The sequence below is a fragment of the Felis catus genome, chromosome F2, assembly GCF_018350175.1.
Source record: "Felis catus isolate Fca126 chromosome F2, F.catus_Fca126_mat1.0, whole genome shotgun sequence".
NCBI lineage: Eukaryota > Metazoa > Chordata > Mammalia > Carnivora > Felidae > Felis > Felis catus.
In genome coordinates this window covers 10,307,083-10,332,667 of record NC_058385.1, presented here as the reverse complement: position 1 = coordinate 10,332,667, position 25,585 = coordinate 10,307,083, and the positions used below count along the sequence as shown (strand labels likewise).

The window sequence follows — 25,585 nt, the reverse complement described above, 5'->3', positions numbered from 1 at the left end:
GAAGCTTTTAAAAATCTAACTCTGCAGAACTAGATCTGTAAGATAATACATACGTGTTTGCATACATACAGTTTAGAAGTTTGTTATTCTAGAAATCCTTTACAGTCACAGAATCATGCTCAGGATATATGAAGGAGTCGTAAACACAGTGAGATACTACTCCCACTAGGATATAGCTATAATCAAGAAGTCAGATAATAACAAGTGCCAGCAAGAATGTGAAGAAATTAGAACCCTTATACCCTGCTGGTGGAAACGTAAGATGGTGCAGCCATTTTAGAAAACAGTTTGGCAGTTTCTCAAGTGTTTAAACGTAGAGTTCCACGACCCAGCAATTCCACTCCTAGGCATGTAGTCAGTAGAAATGAAAACATCCGTCCGTGCAAAAACTTGTACAAGAATGTTCTTAGAAGCATTATTCGTAACTGCCAAATGATGAATGGATTAACAAAATGGGGTACGTCCGTACGCTAGGATCTCTCTCTCCAGCAATAAAAAAGAATAAAGTACAGATACATGAATGAATCTGAAAAACATTCATGCTAAGTGAAAGAAGCCAGACATAAAAGGCTACATAACGTACGATTGCATTTATATGAAATGTTGGGGATAGGCAAGTTCATAGACACAGAAAAGTTGATCAGTGCTTGCTTACGCTGGGCTTCGAGGACGTGGGGGTGATAACCGAAGGGTATTGGGGCGGGGGGGGGGGAGTTCTGCATATCTGCGACCGTGGTAAAAACCACCGAATGGTACACTCTAAATGGATGAACTGCTTGCTGTGTGAGTTCTAGCTCAACAAAGCCGTTAGAAACAGAGAGAAAGAGAAGTCATGCGACCAAGCATTTCAACTACCAAGAGATCGAGAGCCCCAAACGGTGTTATTTGGAGTCTCGGTGGCCAGCAACGTGGGGGCAGTCCACGGGCAAGCTTCCGTTTTCACGCGTGCAACATTCAAAACGGGGCTGTGCAGCGGGTGACAGAGCGGGGAACGTTCGGCGCGTAAGCACAGACCGCAGGCTGGCCCCGGTCCTTCCCCCGTACCCGGCGGCCAGGGTGTCGGGCGCCTCGGGTCAGCGCGCGCCCCTCCTCCGGCCTGAGTCACGGCGCCGCGGGAGTCCCCACGCGAACATGCTCCGCTGAGCGCGGCCCGGACGCCGCGGGCCCTGGGGCGCAGCGTCGGGCGGTGGGGCGCCCAGCGGCGCCGCCGCGCGCGAAGCCAGGCCCCCCAGCCGCACTCCCCTCCCGGCCGGGACCTCGCGGGCCGGCTCGCGGGGCCCGCCTCCCAGGCGCGTCCCGGACTCCTCGCGGACTGCAGCGGCGCCCGAGCCGTGCGTCCCCGCGCGCCGGCGCCCTGCCCTCCCTCCATGGCGTTTATCCGGAAGAAGCGGCGGGAGCAGCAGCTGCAGCTCTACTCCAAGGAGAGGTGAGCGCCGGCCCCGGCCTGCGGGCGGAGGCGGGGAGGGCCGGAGCCGGGGTCGGAGGCCGGGGGAGGGGGGCGGGAGCCGGGTTTCCGGCCGGGCCCCGAGAGGTCGGACCCGGTGTGGGGACCCGGCACAAAGGCCGGGGCCCGGAGCATGCCGGGCGCTCGGGCGGGGGCCGCGGCCGGAGCCCGGGAGCCGGGTCGGGGCCGGGGTCGCGTCCCGGTCCGGTAGCGAGCCGGGAGCAGGTGGGGCCACGCGGCTCACCCGGAAGAGGCCGCGAGGGTCCCGGTGCGGACTCCCTCGCGGGCCCCGGCCCGGGACGCGAGCCCTGGCGTTCTCCGGAGGGGTGCGGCTGGCGGTGCGCGGGCCGGCGGCCTCCCCCTGTCCCCCCCGGGTCACCGGCGCCGGGTCCGGGCACTGCGTGGGCGCCGCAGGGGCGTTCCGCCAGGGCTGCCCTGCGCGGTCGGCGACCACCCCGCCTGCGCCGGGACGGACCTGGATACCACGCTTTATTGCGCCTTTTTTTGTCGACTTCTTCAGACGGAAGGCCAAGGCAGGGGCCTGCCCGGCTCCCTGCCCTGCCGGGCCGCGAGGTGGGCCGCAAGAAAGGCCTTATTCTGTGAAAAGCCAAGGGCCACCCCACAAACGTGTTGTACCGAGCAATGGGTCTCATTACATACAAGACAAGTGCATTGGAAGGCTTTGCATTCAGACGCGAGGTGAGGCACAGCAGTCATAATCCCCAGATCCCAGTAGGGATTTGGGGTCCCGCGAGCTCAATCAGATGATCTCTGAGCAGCAGCACCCGTTTAGTTTCTGATTCTCCGCCTCCAAGGGAAGTCATTTCTAAAAAGGTCACTTCTGCCCTAAGTAAATTACTGGTGAGCGAAACAGCTTGCTGAATTCCGGGTCTGTGGTCTCAGGTGTCAAAAGGAACTGGGAACGAATTATTTTACAGTTGTTATTTTGATCGTGAGAATAAGTTATCTAGGAGTTCTGCTAGCCTGTCACGTTGTTGTGTGATCGGAGGTGGAAGGAAACAAGAATTTTCCTTTACCTTTGAAGGTCTTCCAGCTGGGCTAAATTCAGTTTGCATACAAATGAACAGGAGAAAAGCAAAGTTTTATGACTTGTCCGCAGAGGCCCAGTATTAAAATAGAGACCTAAAGAAATGACCAAGGCAGGCAGTTCTTTTACGTTCGAAGAGACCATACATTTGTGAGGAATTGACAGGATAAAGAAAACAGGTGTTTGGGAGCTTTAATTAGTAGGGAATTCAAGGCAGAATTTAGGCTGAGGTAGTAGATTGGGGGGGGGGGGGGGAATAAGGTTTGTTTCTACAGCTTTCTTGGCTTTAAAGGCCCTATCTGTGGTGATAAAGATGCCTTTTTGTTTCTTAGTAGGGAGGGTATTTCTCATTTGGAAGATTCTGTTCCTGATTTCAGGCGGGAGGAGGGTCTGAGTGTCCCTGCATTGGCTATTTCTTAAGTAACTTTTATGGAAAATATGCCGCAGGGGCACGTTTTGGGACAGCCTGCCCTTGGCCTCTACAGTGGACACCAACAAAGCAGATTATACATGGAAATACAGGTGGAGACTTTAAGGTTTGCGTGATCTTGCAACATCCACACCTGTTTTATAGGTGTTGATTTGATCCGTTTTGTCCAAACATTCATATCCTTTTCTAATCTATAATGTTGGCCTGGCCAGGATATCTGTAGGTTGAAATTTCATTCCCCACTGTAGAGAAGAAGATAAGATGTATCAAAAAAACATATCTCGGATATGGCTTTCAAGAATGTTTCTGGTTTTGTGATTAGCCTTTTATCCACAGAAACACCTTTTTTTTTTTAATGTTTGTTTATTTTTGAGAGAGGGAGAGAGAGAGACAGAGTGTGAGCGGGTGAGGGGCAGAGAGAGAGGGAGACACAGAATCCAAAGCAGGCTGCGGGCTCTGAGCTGTCAGCACAGAACCCAATGTGGGGCTCGACCTCACAAACCATGAGATCATGACCTGAGCCAAATTCGGATGCTTAACCGATTGAGCCACGCAGGCATCCCCGGAAACGCTTGTTTTTTAAATAATGACTGGACCCTAAATAAAGTAACTCATACTTGTAGAGGCTCTTCTGACTTCATTTATAATGCTAGTTTCATTTGGAAGGAGCTTGAGTAGAGTTTCTTTGTTCTGTACCAACACCGTTAAGAATTGGGGGTATTCTGTATTAAATAGATGGATGTTCGAATTTGCATTGTAAGAACTTAGAAACACTTGAATTGCCATCATGTTCTCTGATCAAAGAGTTATTTGTAACAATTCTGTGGCCTCTTTCATAAGAGGAAAACCTGTTTTCTTTAGATTTGTCAGTTCATTCAATAGCTGTAATTTTTGCTTAATTTGCTTAGTGTATACAGCTCTACAATGTCGCACAAATCTTAAAGTCTGCACTTGCCGTATCAGGAATCTGAAGATGTTGGCGCCATATATCTTAGAGTTATTTGGATCTTACTTGCTGACTGCCCACGTTTTTTAATACTCTGCTTTCCGACTTTGCAACCTTGAGCTGATGAGTGGACTTTAACCCCGAAGGTGTCCGTAGAGTACCAGTTGAATGAAAGGAATCTGTCTCACAAGCAGATGTAGGCTAGAACCACGCAGTCTCTATAAATCTTAGAATTCACTCTGAAAGACAAGGCGATTTATTTTAAAGCAACTTCATTTCCGGGGTGCCTGGGTGGCTCGGTCGGTTGAGCATCCGACTCTTAGTTTAGGCTCAGGTCATGATCTCAGGGTTCCTGAGATCCAGCCCTGCGTTGGGCTGTGTGCCAACGATGCAGAGCCTGCTTGGGATTCTTTCTCTCCCTCTCTATCTGCCCTACCCCTGCTCGCTCTCTCTCAAAATAAATAAACTTTAAAAAGCAAACTTTATTTCTGCACAGATTTTTCCTAGCTCATCCCTTTGTGGCAATAAACACCAATTAGCACAGTGATTGATATAGGCCATTTGCTCAAGCATACCCAAGAGAACTGTTTCTTTCCTTGGGACTCCTTCGGAGGTGACCCTCAATAAAAGGCCTCACCTCTCATGCTGCTTTAGAGATTTTAGATTTCTACCACTACCCAGTAATAACCTCAGAAAAGGAGAAACCTGAAGTTAGCATTTATTTCTTTTAGTATTAAATTGATGCTACTGCATTTAGAGTAAGTGATATTTCTACAAAGATAGAAGCGGAGAGCGGTTGGGAGATTCTTGGTGGCTGAGACCAAAGCGGAGGCAGAAGAAATGGAGAAAAGTGTATGGATTTTACACTTAGGAGATGTTCTTAGGAGGTGGAATTGACAGGTCTTGGTGTGGTAGATTTCATGTAGGAGGCAACGGAGAAAGAATCCCAGCTAGAGTTGTCAAATAACATACAGGATGCCCAGTTAAATGAATTTCAGATGAATAATGAAAAATCTTTTAGTGCAAGTATGTCCCATGCAATATTTGCTACATACTTATATTAATTTTTTTGTAATTTGTCTGAAAGTCAGATTTAACTAGGTATCCTGTATTTTTGTTTGCTCAGCCCGGCAGTCCTCCTCTCAGGTTTCTGGCTTGACCAGCTGTACAGTAGTACCATTTATTAGTCATGTTTGTAAAGAATGCTTTGGGAATTTTCGGTAGTGTATCAGAAAATGAAGAGATACTTGGTCATTAAAAGTACATTAGTATCCTGGTTAAGATTTAGATGCCAGGAACTATATTGATTTTACTGGTTTTTATTTTTTTATTTTTATTTTTTTTTAATGTTTATTTACCTTTAAGACAGAGAGACAGAGCATGAATGGGGGAAAGTCAGAGAGAGGGAGACACAGAATCTGAAACAGGCTCCAGGCTCTGAGCTGTCAGCACAGATCCCGATGCGGGGCTCGAACTCAGGGACCGCGAGATCATGACCTGAGCCGAAGTCGGCCGCTTAACTGACTGAGCCACCCAGGCGCCCCTTTACTGGTTTTTAAAAATGTGTTGTCGGGGTGCCTGGCTGGCTTAGTCGATTAAGCGTCCGACTTCAGCTCAGGTCATGATCTCACGGTTGGTGGCTCTGTGCTGACAGCTCGGAGCCTGGAGCCTGTTTCAGATTCTGTGTCTCCTTCTGTCTGTGCCCCTCCCCTGCTTGCGCTCTGTCTCTCTCTCAAAAATAAATAAACATTAATGGGAGGCCTGGGTGGCTCAGTCGGTTAAGTGTTTGACTATTCGTTTTAGTTCAGGTCATGATCTCGCAAGTTTGTGAGTTCGAGCCCCACATCGGACTCCGTAGTGACAGTGCGGAGCCTGCTTGGGATTCTCTCTCTCCTCTTCTTTCTCTGCCCGTCCCTGCTCACTCTCTCTGTCTCTCTCTCAAAAATAAATAAACTTAAAATAAATGAAATAAACATTAAAAATGTTAATTAAAAAATGCGCTGTTTAGGTCTTAATGAAGATCAGTGGAAAACATTTTTAAAAGGCAACTCGTGTCTTTCTTTGGAGTTGTTGGAAATAACGTGTACAGTGGGTTAGCAGATGAGGATATTTTACAAACTGCTGCATTTAAGATTTTTATATTTTAAGATTTAGGAGTAGGCTAACTGTTAAATATTTTTATCTTCACATCTAGAGTGGTATGATGGAAGAATAGCTATTTTTTCTGGGGTGATACGGAAATTTAGATAACCTAAGGCATACTCTATTGGGGAGTCAAATTTTTCTCTAAGGTTGTACAGCAAATTACTTAGCTGTAGCTTACAAGCTGTCATTCTAGGATAAAACGTTAGTGATCGTGAATTCTATATTGGGCTCACATGTTTCATTAATACTTTTACAGACACTTCTTCGAATTCATCCTTGCCTCAAACATTCCATGTGTGTTTAATTCTCTTGTTTATGCTGATAACCAAATTTCTTGGCTGATATTAAATATCTTTTACTTCAAGTGTTATCAGTTGATTCTGTATTTATTATACTAATGATGCTGGTTGAGAGGGCCAAGTGACTTGCTGTACTCCTGTTTATTCTTTCATTTCCGAGACTGAGCATCCCATTCTTTCAGTATCTCAATTGGGATGTGCCCGGTGTTGAATTTGGAGACTTAACTGTGGAATCAGCAGTTAGAATGCTGAAGGGTTGAAGGAAATCTGCCTGTGACTCAGAAATAAGGGTGTGTTTTTCTCACATAAAAGCAAACAAAAAAACAGTGGGAGAAAAAATAAATGCTGTAAATATTTTGAGTAATTTAGAATTTACATTGGCTTTACCCAAACTACATTACTAGCCCTTCACCTTATGCCCTCATTGCTGTCTGACATTAATTTCCTCCAAAATGGCTACCATTTAAGAAGACACAAGAGAATGCTCATACATTTTGAGTGGATTTGCTCTATGATTTTCATTAAGGAAAAAAAAATTTTTTTTAATGTTTATTTATTTTTGAGAGAGAGAGAGAGAGAGGCAGAAAGAGCGGGGGACAGAGGATCCAAAGCTGGCTCTGCACTAACAGCAGTGAACCATGCAGGGCTTGAACTCATGAACCATGAGATCATTACCTTAGCCAAAGTTGGACACTCAAACTCACCTAGCTTCCTAGGCGCCCCAAGAAAATCTTTTTTAATTTTGTTTTAATGTTTATTTAATTTTGAGAGAACAGAGTGTGAGCAGAGGAAGGTCAGAGAGAGAGGGAGTCACAGAATCTGAAGCAGGCTCCAGGCTCTGAGCTGTCAGCACAGAGCCTGACACAGGGCTCAAACTCACAGATCGTGAGATCATGACGCCCGACCGACTGAGCCACCCAGGTGCCCCCCAAGAAATTTTTTTTAATGTGATATAAAATGGGTATGGCCATTTAATGAATTCATTGCTTGTTTTATTTTCCTATATACCATTGTGATTTCATCTTTTACCCATCAGACATGTAAAATTGTGATTTAACATTTATAACTCAAAAGATTTTGAAAATTATTTTGTTTTTTATTTTTAATTTGTGTTTAGTGAGTAAGGTCTGTATAATACTAATGCTTTGAAATTATTATGACTTAGATTATAGTCGTTCTTCACAAACTGATGTGAGGTTGAAAATAGATGTACATTAATATTGGTATAATATCTGTATATCTGTTATGTTAATCTTGTTAATTGTGTTTAGATCTTCTTTTTCCTTAATGAATTTTTTTGATTGACTTACCAGTTACTGAGAGAGGCTTCATGATGCAAACTTTGACTAATATTTCCATCAATTTTTGCTTATATTTTCAGGGGTTGTTATTAAGTATGTAAGTTTAAAATTGCTATCTTACAAAATTGAGTCTTTAGTCAATATATGATGACTTCTTCTAGGAATGTTTTTTTTTTCTGTTTTGTTTGATATTAATATAACTCTATCAGTTTTGTTTGGGTTATTTGCATTATATAGAATTTTTCTTTTTTTTACTTTCAACTTTTCTGTGTCCTTAGGTTTTAGACGTATTTTTTACAAATAGCTTTATAGTTGGATTCTTTAATAATTCATTTTTTAATAATTTTTGTCTTGAAAGATTAATTTAGTCCATTTATATTTATTATTGTACAGATATATTTGGATTTATTTTTATTTTTTTATTTTGTTCTTTAATTTTTTCTCATTTTTCCTTCATTTGGATTAAGACTCTGTTCTCTTTCATCTTTCCTGAAGAATATGGTAACTTGTATATTTCTGTTTTTCTAGAGCTTACCTTGAAATTTTAACATTTATATTTAGCTTAAGATCTGAAGCTAATCATTCTCTTACCATCCCACCCCACTCCCCGCCACCTTCCTAACAATATAAGGACCTTGGAATACTTCTGTCCCATCCAAATTATAGTCTCTTATTGTCTAGTATTTTCAGTCTGTATTTTAAACCTATAAATTAGATTTTACAATTGTCTAGTTTATGTTTATATAGTTTTACATGCATGTTTACCATTGTCTTAGTTCAGCATTCCTTCTTGCCTATCATATCTTCCACGTAGAATTATTTTCTTTTTCCTGAAGAATATCCTTTAGAAGTTCCCCTGATGGTACTAAACTCTTCTTATCTGTCTGAACATGTGCTTATGTTCTTGTTTTGGAAATCAGTTTTGCTAGATGTATACTTTTGGCCCTTGAACAAAAGGGGTTTTGGGACACCAACCCCCTGCGCAATCAAAAATCTATGACAAAATCTTTGACTCTCCCAAAACTTAACTATTAGATAGCCTACTGTTGACTGGAAGCCTCACCAATAACAAACAATTGATTAACACATATTTTGTGTATCATATATATTATATACTGTATCCTTACAATAACGTAAACTAGAGAAGAAATGTCATTAAGAAAATTATAAGGAAGACAAAATACATCTACAATACTGTGGTATATATATTGAAAAAAATCCACATGTAAGTGGGTCAGCACAGTTCAAACCCATGTTGTTTGGGGGTCAACTGTAATTTTCTCAGCATTTTGAAGATTGCGCAAACGAAGGGAGATATCCAGGGAATATGCACCCAACTTGCTGAAGCATTTTTTGGTGGAGGGGATCTCAGCTCCCAAACTAAGAGAAAAGGTGTGCCTTGCCCCAAGGTACAGCTCTTAGCTACCTGGTAAGATCAGGCTTCAGACTCCAGGAGAAACCTGGACCCCGTGGAATGACCAGGAGCCAGGAAACAGTAGAGCTGTGTTGTGATGGAGACTTGACTCACCATCCAGCTCAGCGTTTGTGGCTATGCGTTGCCCTCGCCCCTTCTCTGACCTGACTGGGGCTGTTAAGCCTTGCACTTGAGCCCATATGATATGGCAGGATAGGGACAGGATTTGTTGTATTTGTGCCCGTGGTTAAGGAATCACCAGCACTTTCCCTGGCATAATTAAGGCACTGGGGTCCAAGCCTTGCGTTTGTCTGGACTGTTTGCCTTTGACATAGAAGCATAGTGGGTTTGTGTGGAGCTTTGCAGGAAGCTACTTTTTATTCTAGACCAGCCTGCCACAAACCCCTATCATTTTTTTAAAAACAATTTTTAATGTTTGTTTATTTTTGAGAGAGAGAGAGAGAGAGAGAGAGAGACGGACTGTGAGTGAGGGAGAGGTAGAGAGGGGGGAGACACAGAATCTGAAGCAGGCTCCAGGCTGTCAGCACAGAGCCCAACGCGGGGCTCGAACTCAGGAACTGTGAGATCATGACCTGAGCCGAAGTCGGTCGCTTAACCGACTGGGCCACCCAGGCACCCCACAACCCCCTATCATTTAAGTCTGATTGTTCTTTGTAACATTGATTGTTCTCTGTCTTTTCTCTGGCTGCTTTTAAGATCTCCTCTTTGTAGTGCTTTGCTGTTTGTCTGTATAAAAATTTCTTTTTATTCACCTGTCCTGATTGGTATTTCAAAAGCTGAAACAGTTTTAGAAAATTTGGAGCCAGGCCTTCAGCTCTTAGGGTATTACTTTTATTTCTCGTAAAGTCTCTTTAATATGTATTTTTCTGTGCTGCCTTGTGGACTCTTTAAATCTATCTTACAATTTACATTTTTTTCTCTAGTTGCCTAATTTGCTGTCTGTATCATTAGTTCTAATTTCAATTATTTTTAAATTTCTAGTTTTGGGGGGGTCATTTATAACTGCCTGATCAGTTTTGATAAAAGTCTGTTTCTTTGTTATACTTTTGATGTCTTTCTGTTTCTTTAAACTTCTCTATTGGAGTGCTTAGATATAGGAAATAAGCTATCTGTAGCTTATACAGGTTTGATTGAATAGTCTGTTGCTTGTATTGAGCCTCATTCAGTAATTTTGTTCCTTATTTTATGATTTTTTGATTGTGTCTTCTTGTTCCTTGGAAGCTTCTTCTTGGGAGTTCTTGCAGACCTGGATTTAAGGTGGAGTTTTCTAGAAAGTATTTGCGTTCATTTCTGCCTGGGGCGCTGGGAGAGACCACACTGGTTTGTCTGGAGTTTTATTGGGCTAAATAAGTAGTGTGAATTCTAGCCCCAGATGTGTATCAAGACAGGCTGGTGGTTTCACATTCTCAAGGAAGACTGACTTTGTCCCCAGCCCAGCCAGAGCGTGGGTCCTACCATCTCCCTCTGGGGAAGGGTGGAAGGTGGTTTTTATTTCCATCCTTCAAGGTATTAACTTTAGGGATTCTAGCTTTCTCTACCCCTGTCCCCCTTCCCACTGTCCCCTCAGGACACAGGGCATATAAGTGCAGGCTCTCTAATACTCAGAGTTGGGCAAACACCCAGGGGAAAAGACTGCTTCAATGCCTGCTAACTTCTCTCTTCTGAAGCTTTTCCTCACTTTCCCATCACCTCAGCCAAGCATTTGAAAAGAGATTTCGGTAATTGATCCAGCAATTTTAGAGGCTCTGTACTGAGATTGTTTCTCTGGACGTGTAATCTGCCATAATGTCTGAAATGGGATTCCTGCTGATTTGTGTAAGCCCGGGTTTATTTAGTAAATCTATAAACCCGCTGGTTAAGGAGAGGCTTGAGGTAATCTAATTTGTCTCCCTCCCCTCAATTTTATAGTAAAGTGATTTGACTAAAAGTCTAATGGCCAAGTCACGGCTGAACTAGGGCTAGAAAAGATACTGTCCTATCCAAGCCCATCTCCTGTGCCACCACAGCGTCCCGCTTCTGTTTTAAAATGAGGTCTACTTATTTTTATGGTATCTCAGAAATGTAGAATGACTGAGGAACGATCGAAGCCTGGTGTACATGGCTGTTGGTTAGCATCTGTTGTCCTCGGGGTAATCCACGGGCTGGGGGCATCAGCACTGCCTCAGAGCTCCTTGGGAAACTCGCAGTCTCAGGCTGTGCCCCACATCTCTCGCATCATGATCGCACACACATTCACGTTGGAGAAGCACTGTTCTAGAGAACAGTAATTAAGTATTCCTCTTTTTCTTTTCTTTTCTTTTTTTTTTCTTTTTGGTTTCTTTGAACTATGCTTCTCGACAGTTTAGGGAGTGCTCATGGAGCATCCTCCCTTGATGAGGGAATTGAAAGTCTTCGAGAGCGTAGGTGATAGTTTTGCCATTTGTTCTCGAAGATAGTTGAGACTTGAGAGCAGAAGTGACTGGCTTTGCGGATGGTCAATGAAAGGGATTTCGATATCTGAACCATCTTGTCCAGGAAGTAACTGCATCTCACAAAGTCAGAGGAGAATGTAATTTCCTAGAGTCTGGCCAGGGCTAGAGTTTTAAACTTACTCCCAAGGGAAAGGATCACAAGGGCAGATGAAATGGTGATACTGGTTACACTGGAGGACAGCAGGTAGGAGATGAAATGCTACTCCAAGGAAGAAGGGGCAGTAATTTACATGAGAAAACAATGGGTTCAAGACCTAGAAATAACATTTAGTCACACAGATGTCTCTGTGCAATCGTGTGGCCCATGAATGATAAAATGAGTCGAATTTTATTACAGAAGATGATTAATGGTGTGTCTTCGATGATGCCGAAGCTTGGCAGGACAGGACTCCACATTGGAAACTAGTGCTGAAAAGCTGCAGAGCTATACAAAAGGAAAGACCTGTCAGGAAGTGAGGCAGTGCACCCGAATGTCAAGAAGTACAACTGCAGGGGAATCCATGACCAGAGGGGGAAACACCCAGGGAACTTACTGGAAAGAGGAGCGGAGATCATTGCATTCACTTGTTATAGGGCACCTGAGTGAGTGGAAAAAAATGGCGGATGTGTACCTCATGTAGATTGAAAACAGGAAATAGCACCCAGAAAATGACAAGAGACCTTACTTAGTCGATGCTTAGTGAGATACAGTTATTGCTTCTTGAGTTTCCTTGTTGAAATGTTGATTTATCTTAAGACAGAGAGCTTGAAAACTGTGAAATTCTGAATATTAAAGAGAAATTAATTAAGTAGCAGTGCTGGAAACCTTCAGGAAAAGCAGTCCATAGCAAGTTATTTGTTGTTGAAGCCCAGGGTCGGGATCAAGAAGGATTCTGTCATACATAGAATCTAGACTTTTAGAAGACAGATACTGAAAGTTTCAATGAAGAAAAAAAAGATAGGCATTTTTACTGGACTGTTCTGGAATGGATATTGATCCAGAAAGCTGTGAAACTGTCAAAAATAAAATTCAGAACATTCAGGCCAAATGGTCTTTGGTAAAGAGTTACAGAAAATCAGACAAACAACTAAACATAGGATGGTTGTACAGGTAGTGTTCCTCTGAGCTTATAATTTTTTTTAAAAAAATGTTTATTTTTGAGAGAGAGACACTGCACAAGCTGGGGCAGGGGAGAGAGAGGGAGAAACAGAATCCCAAGCAGGCTCCAGGCTCTGAGCTGTCAGCACAGGGCCTGATGCGGGGCTCGAACTGCGAGCTCATGACCTGAGGTGAAGTCAGATGCTTAATCGACTGAGCCACCCAGGCTCCTCTGAGCTTTTATATATATATATATTATATATAATATCTATAATATCCATATCTATAGATCTATATATAATATATATATTATATATATATATAAAATAGTGTGTGTGTGTGTATGTGTGTATATATATATATATGTGTATATATATATATATATATATATATATATATATGTATATATATATATGGTGTGAAGCAGGAAGGGCAACAACCAGGGACAGTTTAAGAGGATGTCACAGACCTGCACAATTAGCAAAAAGAAAGTTAAAGCCCCAAATGGGAATGAGTGGTGGCTTTAAAAACTGCTATAGATTAAAAAAAATTTTTCTTAAGTTTCCTGATGTTGAATTTAAATAACCAGGCTGCTGCCTAGGGCCCAGGCCGCTACTGTAAAATTGATTTATAACAGAGAAAGTGGTTCTTATTTTGCACTCTGTCATGACACGAACCTTCAGACTGAGAGTAACAGAATAAGCCTACGTAAGACGGGTGAAAACGTGTGCCCTCCCCTGCTGTGAGCTGCTGGGAGGGTTGGCGTTTGGGACCACAGGATCGTTTCCGTGATCTAGGAACTTTGAAAGGTGCAGAAAGAGCATACGTGCATAAGCAGGCTTAGTGCGACTTCTAGATCAGATGGATTGTTTATAAACCACTAGAAGAGGAAGTCGTTGCCACCGGTCTCTAGCATGAATCCACCGTAAAGTCACATCTTGCGCGTCTCTTTTGACAGCATTCTGACAGGTCGGTCAGGAACACACAGTAGATCAGTTCATCTGAACTTCGTCAGAGAATAAGGTTTGTTCTTGTGATGTCTTTTAACAGAATCAAGAAGGGAGAAATTAACGTTAGTATGACAGGTGGGATAATATGTGTGTGAGTGACTGTATTCAGACCGTCAAATGTCTTATTGGGGAAACGTTTCTAACGGTGAGTCAAGGACTGTGTTCTCGCCTCGTTTGTTGAGCGTTTTTCTTAACATCCTCGTTTTCGGAGCCATTTTAGGAAGCTGACCCAAAATGCCCAGTTCAGTTAAACCAACTCTGTAACTGGTAGGGGCACTGGAATCTAGCTTAATCCAAGATGGTGTCAGGGTATCCAGAGTAGACATGGCAGATACAGGACTCTCGTGCCCCTTCCTGTGCCCGCGCATGCATCACTGAGGCCTCGGGGCCTTTTCTCCCATTGAGCACATAACATAATTCTCCTCAACACAGCGAAGCCTGTTGTACAGCTCCAACCGAGAGAACTAATCGACTAGAACAATCTTCTGGATCCATCGTGCATACTGTTCATCAGTGGAGTGTTGGGTAGGGGCTGAGTGGGCATGGACACAAGGTTGCCGTCAGGGCTGCCTAGGGTGAGCTTATTTTATGCTATTGGTTAAGTGTTGAATGGTATCCTTTAAAATTTAGGTGACGTGAGGATGGGACAGCATCTTTTTCAAGAAAGTTAATTTGCTGAGTGAGTGAATTTATCAGGAGAATCTGAAGAGCCCACCACACCTCTGTAAGACAGATTAAACTGAGGAATCCCAGGGGCAGGGCCAAGAGCCTCGGAAAGAAATCATTTAAAGTCATATAAGCGATTTCACAGAACCTTTTCCTCTAGGGGATGTGGTTTAAAAGTCATTGTTCAAAATACCGCGAAACCTTATTGGAACCATTTTTACCTACAAAAATTTTAAAGCAGGCATAACTAAACCCTTCAGTAGAGAGAAAAATAAACTCAGAAAAATCCCTTCATCCTTTAACTTTAAATAATTTGGTTCTGTCCCTTTACCATGTGTTTTACGTTTCTTACGAAGTATGAATATTGGTAAATTAAGCAGGATACAAGTTACTTAGCAAATGATGACTCCAGTTCTATAATGGTTGATACTATTTTTTTTAATTGTGGTAAAAAACACATAGCATAGTTTTACTGTCATAACCATTTTCAAGTGTATAGTACAGTAGTGTTAAGTGTGTTCACATTGTTGTGCAGCAGATCTCTAGAACTTTTCCGTCTTGCAAACCGGGAGCTCTATACCCACTGAAAAGCAAGTCCCTGAAAAGCTATTCTACTTTTCCCTTTACCTCCAGCTCCTAGCAACGGCCATTCTGTTTTTTCTTGGTGAGAGTTTGACTACCTCAGATACTTCACATGAGTGGAATTTTGTAGTATTTGCTTTTTTGTGACTGGCTTATTTCACTAGCATAATGGTTCATCCATGTTGTAGCATAAGACAGGACTTCCTTCTTTTTGAAAGCTGAATAATATTCTATTGTATGCATATATCCCATTTTCTTTATCCATTCATCATTGATGGACGTTTAGGTTGTTAACAGCGCTGCAGTGAGCCTGGTTATGCTCACTTGATACCTTGAGGTCCCCTTTTCCATTCTTTTGGATAAATACCCAGAAGTGGGACCGTGGATTGTGTGGTAGTTCTATTTTTAATTTTTGAGAGAACCTCTACCCTGTTTTCCATGCGGCTGCCCCATTTTACATTCCTGCCAGCAGTGGTCAAGGGTCCCCATTTCTCCACATCCTTGCCAACGTTTGTCGTCTTCTTCTTCTTCTTCTTCTTCTTCTTCTTCTTCTTCTTCTTTTGAATAGTGTGCAAGGCAATCTCTCATTTATGGTTTTGGTTTGCATTTTCCTGATGATTACTGATACTGGATATCTTTTCATATACTTTTCAGCCATTTGTATATCTTCTTCGGAGAAGTGTCTATTAAAGTCCTTTGCTCATTCTTAAATTGGGTTAAGTTTTGTTGTTGAGCTGTAGGAGTTCTTTATATATTCTGAGTAGTAACTCCTTACCAGATACATGGTTTGCAAATATTCTTTCCAGTTCTTTAGGTTGTCTTCTCATTCTGTTATTTTCTTTGCTGCACAGGAGTTTTTAAGTTTCAGGTGGTCACATTCATTTATTTTTGCTTTTGTTGCCGGTGCTTTTGGTGTCCTGTCCAAGAAATCATTGCCAAATCAATGTCAAATGATCTTTAAAAGTGTTCCAAGGGGCGCCTGGGTGGCGCAGTCGGTTAAGCATCCGACTTCAGCCAGGTCATGATCTCGCGGTCCGTGAGTTCGAGCCCCGCGTCAGGCTCTGGGCTGATGGCTCGGAGCCTGGAGCCTGTTTCCGATTCTGTGTCTCCCTCTCTCTCTGCCCCTCCCCCGTTCATGCTCTGTCTCTCTCTGTCCCAAAAATAAATTAACGTTGAAAAAAAAATTTTTTAAAGTGTTCCAAGGCCACACAATAAAAAAAAGACAGTCTTTTCATGGGGCACCTGGGTGGCTCAGTCAGTTGAGCATCCAACTTTAGCTCAGGTCACGAACTTGGAGTCTGGGTGTTCGAGCCCTGCGTCAGGCTCTGTGCTGACAGCTCAGAGCCTGGAGCCTGCTTTGGGTTCTGTGTCTCCCTCTCACTCTGCCCCTCCCTCGCTCACACTCTGTCTCTCTCTCAAAATAATAAATAAATATTTAAAAAGTTTTTAAAGAAAGAAAAGGACAATCTTTTCAACAAATGGTGCTGGGAAAACTGGATTTCCACATGCAAAAGAATGAAGTTGGGCCCTTACTTTAAAATCGCATACAAAAATTAACTCAAAATGGATTGAAGGCCTAAAATGCAAGACCTGAAAGTACAAAACTCCTAGAAGACTTGGGGGGAAGCTTCATGACACTGGATTTGGCAATGATTTCTGCAGATCACTTTGGGTAGTATGGATGTTTTAACAATATTAAGGATAGGATTATATATGTATATATGTTTATTTTTCTTTTTTAAAAAACTTAGTGCATAATATAATTATTCCACAAGCCTGTACGTTACTCGGTGCTCATCACAGGTGTATTCTTAAATCCCTTTTCCTATTTCAGCCACCCCCCACCCCCTCCCCTCTGGCAGTCACCAGTTCTCTGTATTTAAGAGTCTATTTTTTTCTTTCTCTCTTTATCCTGTATTCATTTGTTGTGTTTCTTAAATACCACATATGAGTGAAATCATATGGTATTTGTCTTTCTCTGATTTATTTCATGTAATTTAATACCCTCTAGATCCATCCATGTTGTGGCAAAGGATAGGGTTATATTTTAATAATTATATGGAAGAGCCGATTGTCTATGAAGGTTCTTTGTGCTTCATAGCAATAAAATTGGGCCATTGTCTTACTAAAGATACTTATCTTATTTTACCTTTTCTCTTAGGAGGAGTGGGGACCAAGAAGGGGAAGGAAGGATTAGATAGCTCCAGCCCAAGCAAAGGTTTTTAGGTCATTAAGCCACAAGCTAAAGACAAGGGCCAAGGTAACTAGGAAGTATGTCTCTGATTTAAACCTTCGTGGAAATTATCTGAAGCATCAAAGGACCGTTCTAGCCATCCTAACTCTTGTGATTGTATTCAACTTCAGAATAAGAATTAATAGTGAGCATTTTCCTTTGAGCTCTGGCATTTGAGCCAATGATTAATTCTTGTTCATGGACTTAAAGACATAGAATAGGCTAATAAAGAGTTACCTATGAGGATGGTAAAGCTGGTTCCTGCTGTCATCATTTTTAATTTATGAGTTATTTGTCTTTTGGTTCAGGTTTTCTTTGTAATGAGCAATGTCTTGTTGTCTGGATGTAATGGCTTTTTTGTAAGTATATTATAGGTTTTTGAGCTCCTGTTCTCTGTATTATGTCTAGAACTTCACATCATGTTCTTCCGCTTGTTTTGCTCTAGTTCCTTCATGTTAGAGCCTGGTGATCTTGAGTTATCCGTTCGTATTTAAGCATGAAGCATGTAATTCTATGCCACTGTGGGCAGGCCCTTTCTGGTGGGCTCCAGTAAAGGATGATATTGTAGAGACCCGGCTCCTTCAAGCACTCCTATCCATAGGTCTTTTCTCTAAAGCTAGTTGGTTTTTTTCTAAAAATAATCTGCCAAACTGTTGCTTGGAGTGGTTATGTGTTCCTACTTTTTCCTTAATCACTCTCTTTTCATGCCGTGCGTAGCCTTGCTCTCCACTGTGCTTGGTGTCTGCTTTGGAGCCTCTTACTCAGTTTTTGTCTAGAAAAACCTGTGCCAGAGCGAAGTAGGATAGGCATCAGGGGAGGAATCTGGGCTACTGACCATTCAGACTTCGGGCCATGCCCCCCATGCTTCCTCCTTACCTTCTTGGTACCTGATTCCTGCAATTTGAGGACTTTTTGGAAGTCCTGTGACTTGAGTTGGTTTTCTACCGATCGGTACCTTCTACTGGAGGCATCTGCCGTTCTGGTTTCCGACCACTGCCGATTCCTCCCGTCTGCTTTCCATTTCTTACATATTTGTTGCTCTTGTCTTTGTGACTCTTCAGGTTTCTTTGGTCTGAGGTCTTACAATTTAAAAAATGTTTTCATTCACATTTTAGAGGAGCAGAGATAGCACACATGCTTGATCTGCTATGTATATCAGAGATACCTTCCTCCAACCACCAGACCTCCAGTCCCACACTGCCCGTGAGAGCTTTTCCTGACCCTGTAGAATGCCACCAGTGTTGTCCGATGTCACCACAGAACAGACGAAACACTTGTTTTCAGTTATTTGCCACGTGTTTATTTCTGTGGCCATACAACTGAATTCATACTTTTAAAGCAGTTAAAACTTTTAAAAGAACTACATTTCAGTCCTCTTCTGTTCAGTTTACTTACTTACTCAACGCCAAAGCATTGGACTGTATCTAAAGATCTGACTGTCAGAATCATATGATCTTGTGGAAATCGTAAGATAAACCCGACTAACCAGAAGGTGGAACACTAGAATGGGAGGCGGGGTGCAGCTTGAAGGGGAGGTGGGGACGTCTGGTGGTCGGTCAGAGGAAACAAAGGATGAAAACTCCATAGATAGGAAAGCCCCAGGTTTTGTTCAGGCAAGAATAAGTTTTATTTCAAAAAATTGGGGGATTCTCAGGCACCTGGGTGGCTCAGTCGGTTGAGCGTCCGACTTTGGCTCAGGTCATGGTCTCGCGGTCTGCGGGTTCGAGCCCCGCATCGGGCTCTGTGCTGACAGCTCAGAGCCTGGAGCCTGCTTCGGATTCTGTGTCTCCCTCTCTCTCTGCCCCTCCCCTGCTCTTGTTCTCTCTCTCTCTCTCTCTCTCTCTCTCTCTCTGTCAAAAGTAAATAAACATTTAAAAAAAATTAATATAAAATAAAATTTGGGGGTTCTCCTAAAGGAGTTAAAAAATCCACTTGTAAATAATTTTATTTGTGTTATTTTTGGCTTGGCCAGGTAGGTCTGTCTGTCGCTTTCTCCCAGTGACTAGAGAAGGGTTTCTGGTATAGGATCTACACTTAATAAGTATTTGTTGATTTAATGAATGGAAAAACGCTTTGAGAACAGATGCTTTAAATATTCTGCTTTCTAATACTTAAAAAAAATAATAAACATGAGGTTTTGTTTTGTTTGCTCTGGTTTTTCCAAATTTAGATTTTCCTTGCTCCTACTTAACTTGGAGGAATACTACTTTGAACAACATACAGCTAATCATATTCAGAACAAGGGTGGTCACAACGAAAGGTAAGGAAGATTTTTGGATCTTTACAGAGTCACAGACCTTTTCCTTGCCTGATATTTTAAAAATTAAATGTATGATCTTGCAGATTCTCCCCCCTTTTGTACTGGGAACATAATGAGAAAGGAGGCCTTATAAGTTGCTGCCATACTTCAGATGTTTCTAAAGCTAAGAAGTAGTGTGTATGAATTCCTCTAATATGGGTGCTTAAATCAGCTGGATAGGACTCGGCTTCATTAGTCCATCTTTTTTTTTTTTTTTCATGTGTCACTTTTGTACTTATACTCTCAATTATGTGGGTTATGGTGTTATAAGGTAATGATCATAAAACACCAGAGTGGCATAAAAATCAGTACTTTCAAAATGAATAATTTGATCTGAAGTAGAAGTGAAATCAGTTTTCTGTATATTGTAATAGTTACAGCTTTATTGCTATAAAAACAGATTCCGTTTCTTTGGCCATACCTTTTGAAAGCTGTGTACAAAAATGTATAATGAAATTTTTTGTTTAAAATACCAACTTGGAATGCATAAAATCAGAGTTGTTGCAGCAAAGTTGTTTTTGCTTATGGTTTCCTTTGAGAGATGTCCCTTAACAAATACAGGCCACAACTTGAACATGCTTTGATACTAGTTAAACTCTTTAATTTTTATTGTTCTTCAGGTTTTATTTTGAAAGGACCATCAAAGCCGTGTGGTATTTGTTTGAATACAACCTAAAGTGAAAATTACTTAGCTTTTTGTTTGGGAGAAGTGGCTAAGTCTAAGTCTGGGGCAGGAAGGGTACAAGTTGACCCTGGAGAGTCTGTCCTATTGGGGAGGAAGGCAGGCATCAGAAACTACTGTGCATTGAATGTCTGTTTCTTTAGCATTCAAATTAGATAATTACTATTCCTTGAAAGTAGGACCTTGTTTTCTTACTTCTGGAATTTTGCTCATATTCTTTTCCTTAATTTCATACCTTTGTTTTCCCTCCCAATACTCCTCTGCCCTATATCATAACAATGTCTTGCTTAAAATTAAGTACGGTAAAACCTTGATTTGTGAGCATAATTCGTTCTGGAAACATACTTGTAATCCAAAGCATTTGTACATTAAAGCAAATTTCCCCATAAGAAATAACAGAAACTGAGATGATTCATTCCACAACCCAAAAATATTCCTATAAAAATGATTACAATACTGTAATATTATATAAAATAATAAAGAAAATACAAAATCTAAAGAAAAATATATTAACCTGCACTTACCCTTGAAAACCTTTGTGACTGGTGTGAGGGAGACAAGAGAGAGGAGGGTTATTGTGTAGGACAACTTTCACTATCACTAACGGATGTTGACTACAGTACAGTATTAATAAATTCTTGCCATGTACTGTATTTAATGTAACCGGCAATAAGGCTGCAGAGGAGAGGGTCTCTATCTGCGGGCAGCCTGACCTAGAATGAAGCAAAGCGTTCCTAAGCTGACTCTCCTGGAAGAGCAAAGGACTGTGCTGTGAAGTGACAAAAAATACCCTAGTGCCCGTTGCGGGCACCTTCCAACATTCTGAAAAATCACTGGTTTCTGCCGAACACCATGGCCTGAGGCCGAGCATCCGTGGGGAGACGATCACCCATGATCCCGTAGAGAGAGAAAGAGAGGCAGAGAGAGACAAGAACCATTGGGTCAGTGGTGATCATGTGATGTTCGGCGTCATGTACTATTCATATCGCAAGACGTTGCTCGTTTATCAAGTTAAAATTCATTAGAAATGTTTGCTCGTCTGGCAGAACGCTTGCAGAACAAGTTACAACCCAAGGTTTTACTGTACATTTGTTTCTTATTAAAACACACATGTAAGCTAGCAAACTGAAACCTATTTTTTACGTTTTAAGTTACCATTAGAGTACATTGGTATAATCCACGGAAGTGAATTCGGTGATATCTAGCAACATGGCATGTGCATTAACCTGTTGATCTATCAAGGCTGCTTCTAGGAAACTGTCTCAGGGGTACCATGGGAAATATATAAATGGACCCACGAACAGGGTTATTTACCATAACGTTACTTGCAATAGCAAAATACTGGAAAGAGTCCAATGAGTGAAGAAGTTGTGTATAGTGCTGTGGAGTTGTCTCCAGCATGCATTCAGTGCAAAAAGTGAGGGCAGAATACTGGGTACTGTATGCTGTCTTTCACATAAGAAAGGAAGGAAATAATTTTTTGGCTATACTTTTTAAAAATTAAAAATTTTTTAAATTACACATTTTAAAAAGCATAAACTAAAAGGTAATGAAAATACTTATCTACACAGAAGAAGGAGCAATGGGGGAATAATATAAAATGATGACTAGACTTCTCTGAGTGTCCCTTATTTTATATCCTTTGCTTTTGGAACTATAGAAATATTTTGCATATATTTAAATTTTTTTAACATTTATTCATTTTTTGAGAGACAAAGAGAGACAGAGCATGAGTGGGGGAGGGGCAGAGAGCGAGGGAGACACAGAATCCCAAGTAGGCTCCAGGCTCTGAGCTGTCCTCACAGAGCCCGATGTGGGGCTCGAACTCACGGACTGTGAGATCGTGACCTGAGCTGAAGTCGGACACTCAACCAACTGAGCCACCCAGGCGCCCCCTACACATATTTTAATATAGAATTGAGTTTCAGAAGAAACAGCAAGTCCTAAAAATGAAAAAGAAAATGAAGCAAATGAACTTAACTATATATAAGTTGAGGGGTAACTACAGTAATTTGTGTCTCTGGTGAGATGCAGCCTGAGTAGAAAAAGAATTGCAAAAAAGGTGGCAAATGTTTTAGTAGTAATATTGTTGTTAGTACTTTTGGTATTATTAGTTTGAAACTGTTTGTTATTCACACACGCACATAGATTTATATGAAGCAAATGAGTAGTATGTTGATGCTGTGACAGAAACTTTGAGTATGAAAGAGATACAAATCTAGTAGTAAAGGAGTTAAGTTAAAAGCCTGATCTTACTTTTGAATTGGAAACACTTATGTGGATTCATACACTTTTCTTTTAAAAGAAAGCATTTTCTAGCTCTCCCCTCAGAAAAGGCCTAGAAACAACCCTGTCGCACTGAGCACCGAGATTGTGCTCTCTGAATACCACTTCCCACTGAAAGGAATGAGGGCCCTTTGGAGAAATGGCTGAGTCTAAGTGTGGGGCAGGAGGGGTGCGAGATGAGCCTGGAATGTCTGTCCTGTTGGGACGGGAAGGCAAGCATCAGAAACTACTGTGCACTGAATTGAAAAGACACAAGGGCCAACTTGAAGAATTGGGCAACAAATGGGGCAAACTGGACAGTGGAAAAGAATAATGACTCCGTGATTGAAACATATCAGAACCGTTAAAATCCATGAGTTCATGAGATATATATCCATCCATCCCAGTGATGCTGGGACCCCAGCTCATTTTTCTGGAAATTGATAAATAAAGGTAAAGAATCAAGCAGTTTTTCTGCTTTCTCTGTACACCTTGTACTTTTAGAGTAACCGGATCACAGATAAATACTATCAGGTTGTTCTCTATTAATGAATTCTAGATAATAAACACAGAAAGAATGATAAAAATTTCAGTTCCTAATGAGTAATGGGGTCAGGATGGCAAACTATGGCCCTGGGTTCAAAATCTGGCCTGCCACTTCTCTTAAATTGCATTGTTGTTCTTTTAGTTAATGGTTTGGCTATGTACTTTCTAGTTAAAATGTATTATAGTTCTTTGGTGACTTCTGTTATGTTCATGAGCAATAATCCTTTGTATTTTGATCCCTAGGAAAATCAGAGGCTCCTTAAAAATATGTTCAAAATCAGTTATTTTTGAACCAGATGCAATATCCCAGCCCATCATTAAGGTAAATGCATTTTAAATGTGAACAGAGACATTCCTACTCTTTGTGTATATCTTACCTTTGCTTATTTTTATAATATTTCTCCCTCAATTTTATCCAGATTCCTTTGAGAGATTGTATAAAAATAGGAAAACATGAAGAAAATGGATCCAGTAGACACTTTACAAAGTATGTCTTTGTCAGTAACTATTTAATTTTACTTCTGCCAAAAAATTCTGTATATTTAATGACTTTTATCTGCATTGTAGGGCAAAATCTGGGGCGATTTCACTCCTTTTCAGTCAGGTAAGAAGCACATAGTGAATATTTTTTTCTTAACCTGAGTAAAAACACGCACACACCATTTTGGGTTTTTTTAGCACAGTGAAATTATTGGTAGAAATCTCAAACAAAGACTGCTGGAATAGATCTTTAAATGCTTTTAATATTGAACCATTGAGAAATATTTTTAAAATTTTGTATTTATTTTTGAGAGAGAGAGAGAGCGCACAAGCAGGGGAGGGGCAGAGAGAGAGGGAGACACAGAATCTGAAGCAGGCTCCAGGCTCTGAGCTGTCAGCCCAGAGCCTGATACGGGGCTCGAACCTACGAACCATGAGATCGTGACCTGAGCCGAAGTCAGACACGTAACTGGCTGAGCCACCCAGGGGCCCCGAGAAATATATATTTTTAAAGCTGTGATCACTAATGAGATCCTTAATGTTTATAAAGTTGTGTGATGCCTGCAGGCTTGTGGTTTCATCCTGAGGATCATGATGGTGTCCGTGGGTTGAGATGAAACCACCGCAGCCCCCCCCTTCATCCCCCGCTCCGCTCAGGCCTCCTGGCCACTTAGTCAGTGGGGGCCAGCAGCACAGCACTGAGTAGGATCTCGGCTTGGCTCATGGTGACATCAGGCCACCAGCTCAGGATGTGCCGGCTTGTACAGTGATGAGGCTTGGGGTCATGACCTCTCACTCATCCCAGATGTATTCCGTGTACAATGATGTACCCAGTGCCGTGCTTACTGCTGGCAACACAAAGAAAATTAAAATACGGTTTTTCTCCCATCATATACTTAGTTCGTTCATAGATTTTTTTTTTTTTTTAACTTATAATTAAGAAAGGAGTCAAGGGCTTCTCCCTCTTGCTTTTTGCTCTGGATTTTACCTTTTTTATCTTTAAAATGAGAGGGTTAGAGATCATGTTGCCCCAACTATCTGCAGAGGCCTAGTTCCATGAAGTGGATTTTCTCAAAGGGAAATCATTCCACGGTCAAGTAAGCGTAGGAGGGAGATGATTGGAGCAGAGGCTGCTCCGGTGGGTTTTTTTCGGATCACCTACCCCTTCTGTTCATGGAACACTTTTTTTTTTTTTTTAAGTTTATTCATTTATTTTGAGAGAGAGAGTGAGCAAGGGAGGGGCAGAGAGAGAGGGAGAGAGAGAGAATCCCAAGCAGGCTCTGTGCCCAGCACAGAGCCCGACATGGGGCTCAAACTCAAGAACTGTGAGATCATAGCCTGAGCCAAGATCAAGACTTAGACGCTTAGCCGACTGAGCCATCCAGGAGGCCCCATAGAACACTTTTTAATGTGTGTTGAAAAGTGTTTTATGAAAGCAGGGAGATAAACAGATGAGGTGATTTTCTAGGTCTACCTTCCATGATTCAGTTAGTTTCCAGAAAGAAAACATTTGAAACCAGCCTATCTTTGACTTCCTGCTGTTTTACCTGGTATAAATGAAAACAGTTAAAGCCATCTATTACTTTGGAGGTGGGGTGGGGGGAACACCATAATTCTGGCCTACACCTGTGCTCTCATTATTTCTGTAGTATCATCCTACATCATAGCTTTGTTCTAGAAAGTCCACTTCTTGAAAGGAAGGGGTACTTTCTCAATTGGAAGCGTGGTTTCCATTATACAAATGATCCATTTTAGTCATTTACAGACTTAGTAGCAGAGGTCTCATGTCAGACTTACTCAAAATCAACTTAAGTATACAATTAAAAGCAGCTCAACTTTTGTGGCTTTTGATTACTTTAAGAGGTCACACTTGTTTCAGAAATATGTTATGGTTCTTTAGGCTTTAGAGAGTAGGTGTTTGTGCAAATAATAGTTTTTATTCATGCATTTATATATTCAGTATATATATTCATGGCTTTGAAGGCATAGGGAAGAATAAAGTATCCAAAGCCCCTCTCCCCATGGACTTTACTGTTTGATGGGGGCAACAGACAATAAGCAGACATCTTCTGTACTGAAGAAAATGCGAACAGGACGAAAGGATCGAGAGTGATGAGGAAAACAGGAGCTGCTTTAGAGAGAATGGTCAGCGGTGCCTGGCCGCAAAGGCACATGGGAAGGCACACCACTCAGAAGGGCTGAGGGAATGAGCCAGGCAGCTGCCG

The 25,585-nt window shown here is 41.8% G+C and overlaps 1 protein-coding gene across 1 annotated transcript in view; it reads left to right on the top strand.

Moving 5' to 3' along the window:
* Positions 1-729: 729 nt before the first annotated feature.
* NSMAF (neutral sphingomyelinase activation associated factor) overlaps positions 730-25,585 on the top strand; it is a 62,899-nt gene continuing 38,043 nt past the window's right edge. Inside the window, exons 1-5 of the mRNA XM_023248601.2 lie at positions 730-1,426; positions 19,259-19,348; positions 23,124-23,202; positions 23,300-23,367; positions 23,448-23,484. Of these exons, the coding sequence (XP_023104369.1) occupies positions 1,368-1,426; positions 19,259-19,348; positions 23,124-23,202; positions 23,300-23,367; positions 23,448-23,484 (333 nt within the window). The 5' untranslated portion in view covers positions 730-1,367. The remainder of the gene's footprint in view (positions 1,427-19,258; positions 19,349-23,123; positions 23,203-23,299; positions 23,368-23,447; positions 23,485-25,585) is intronic.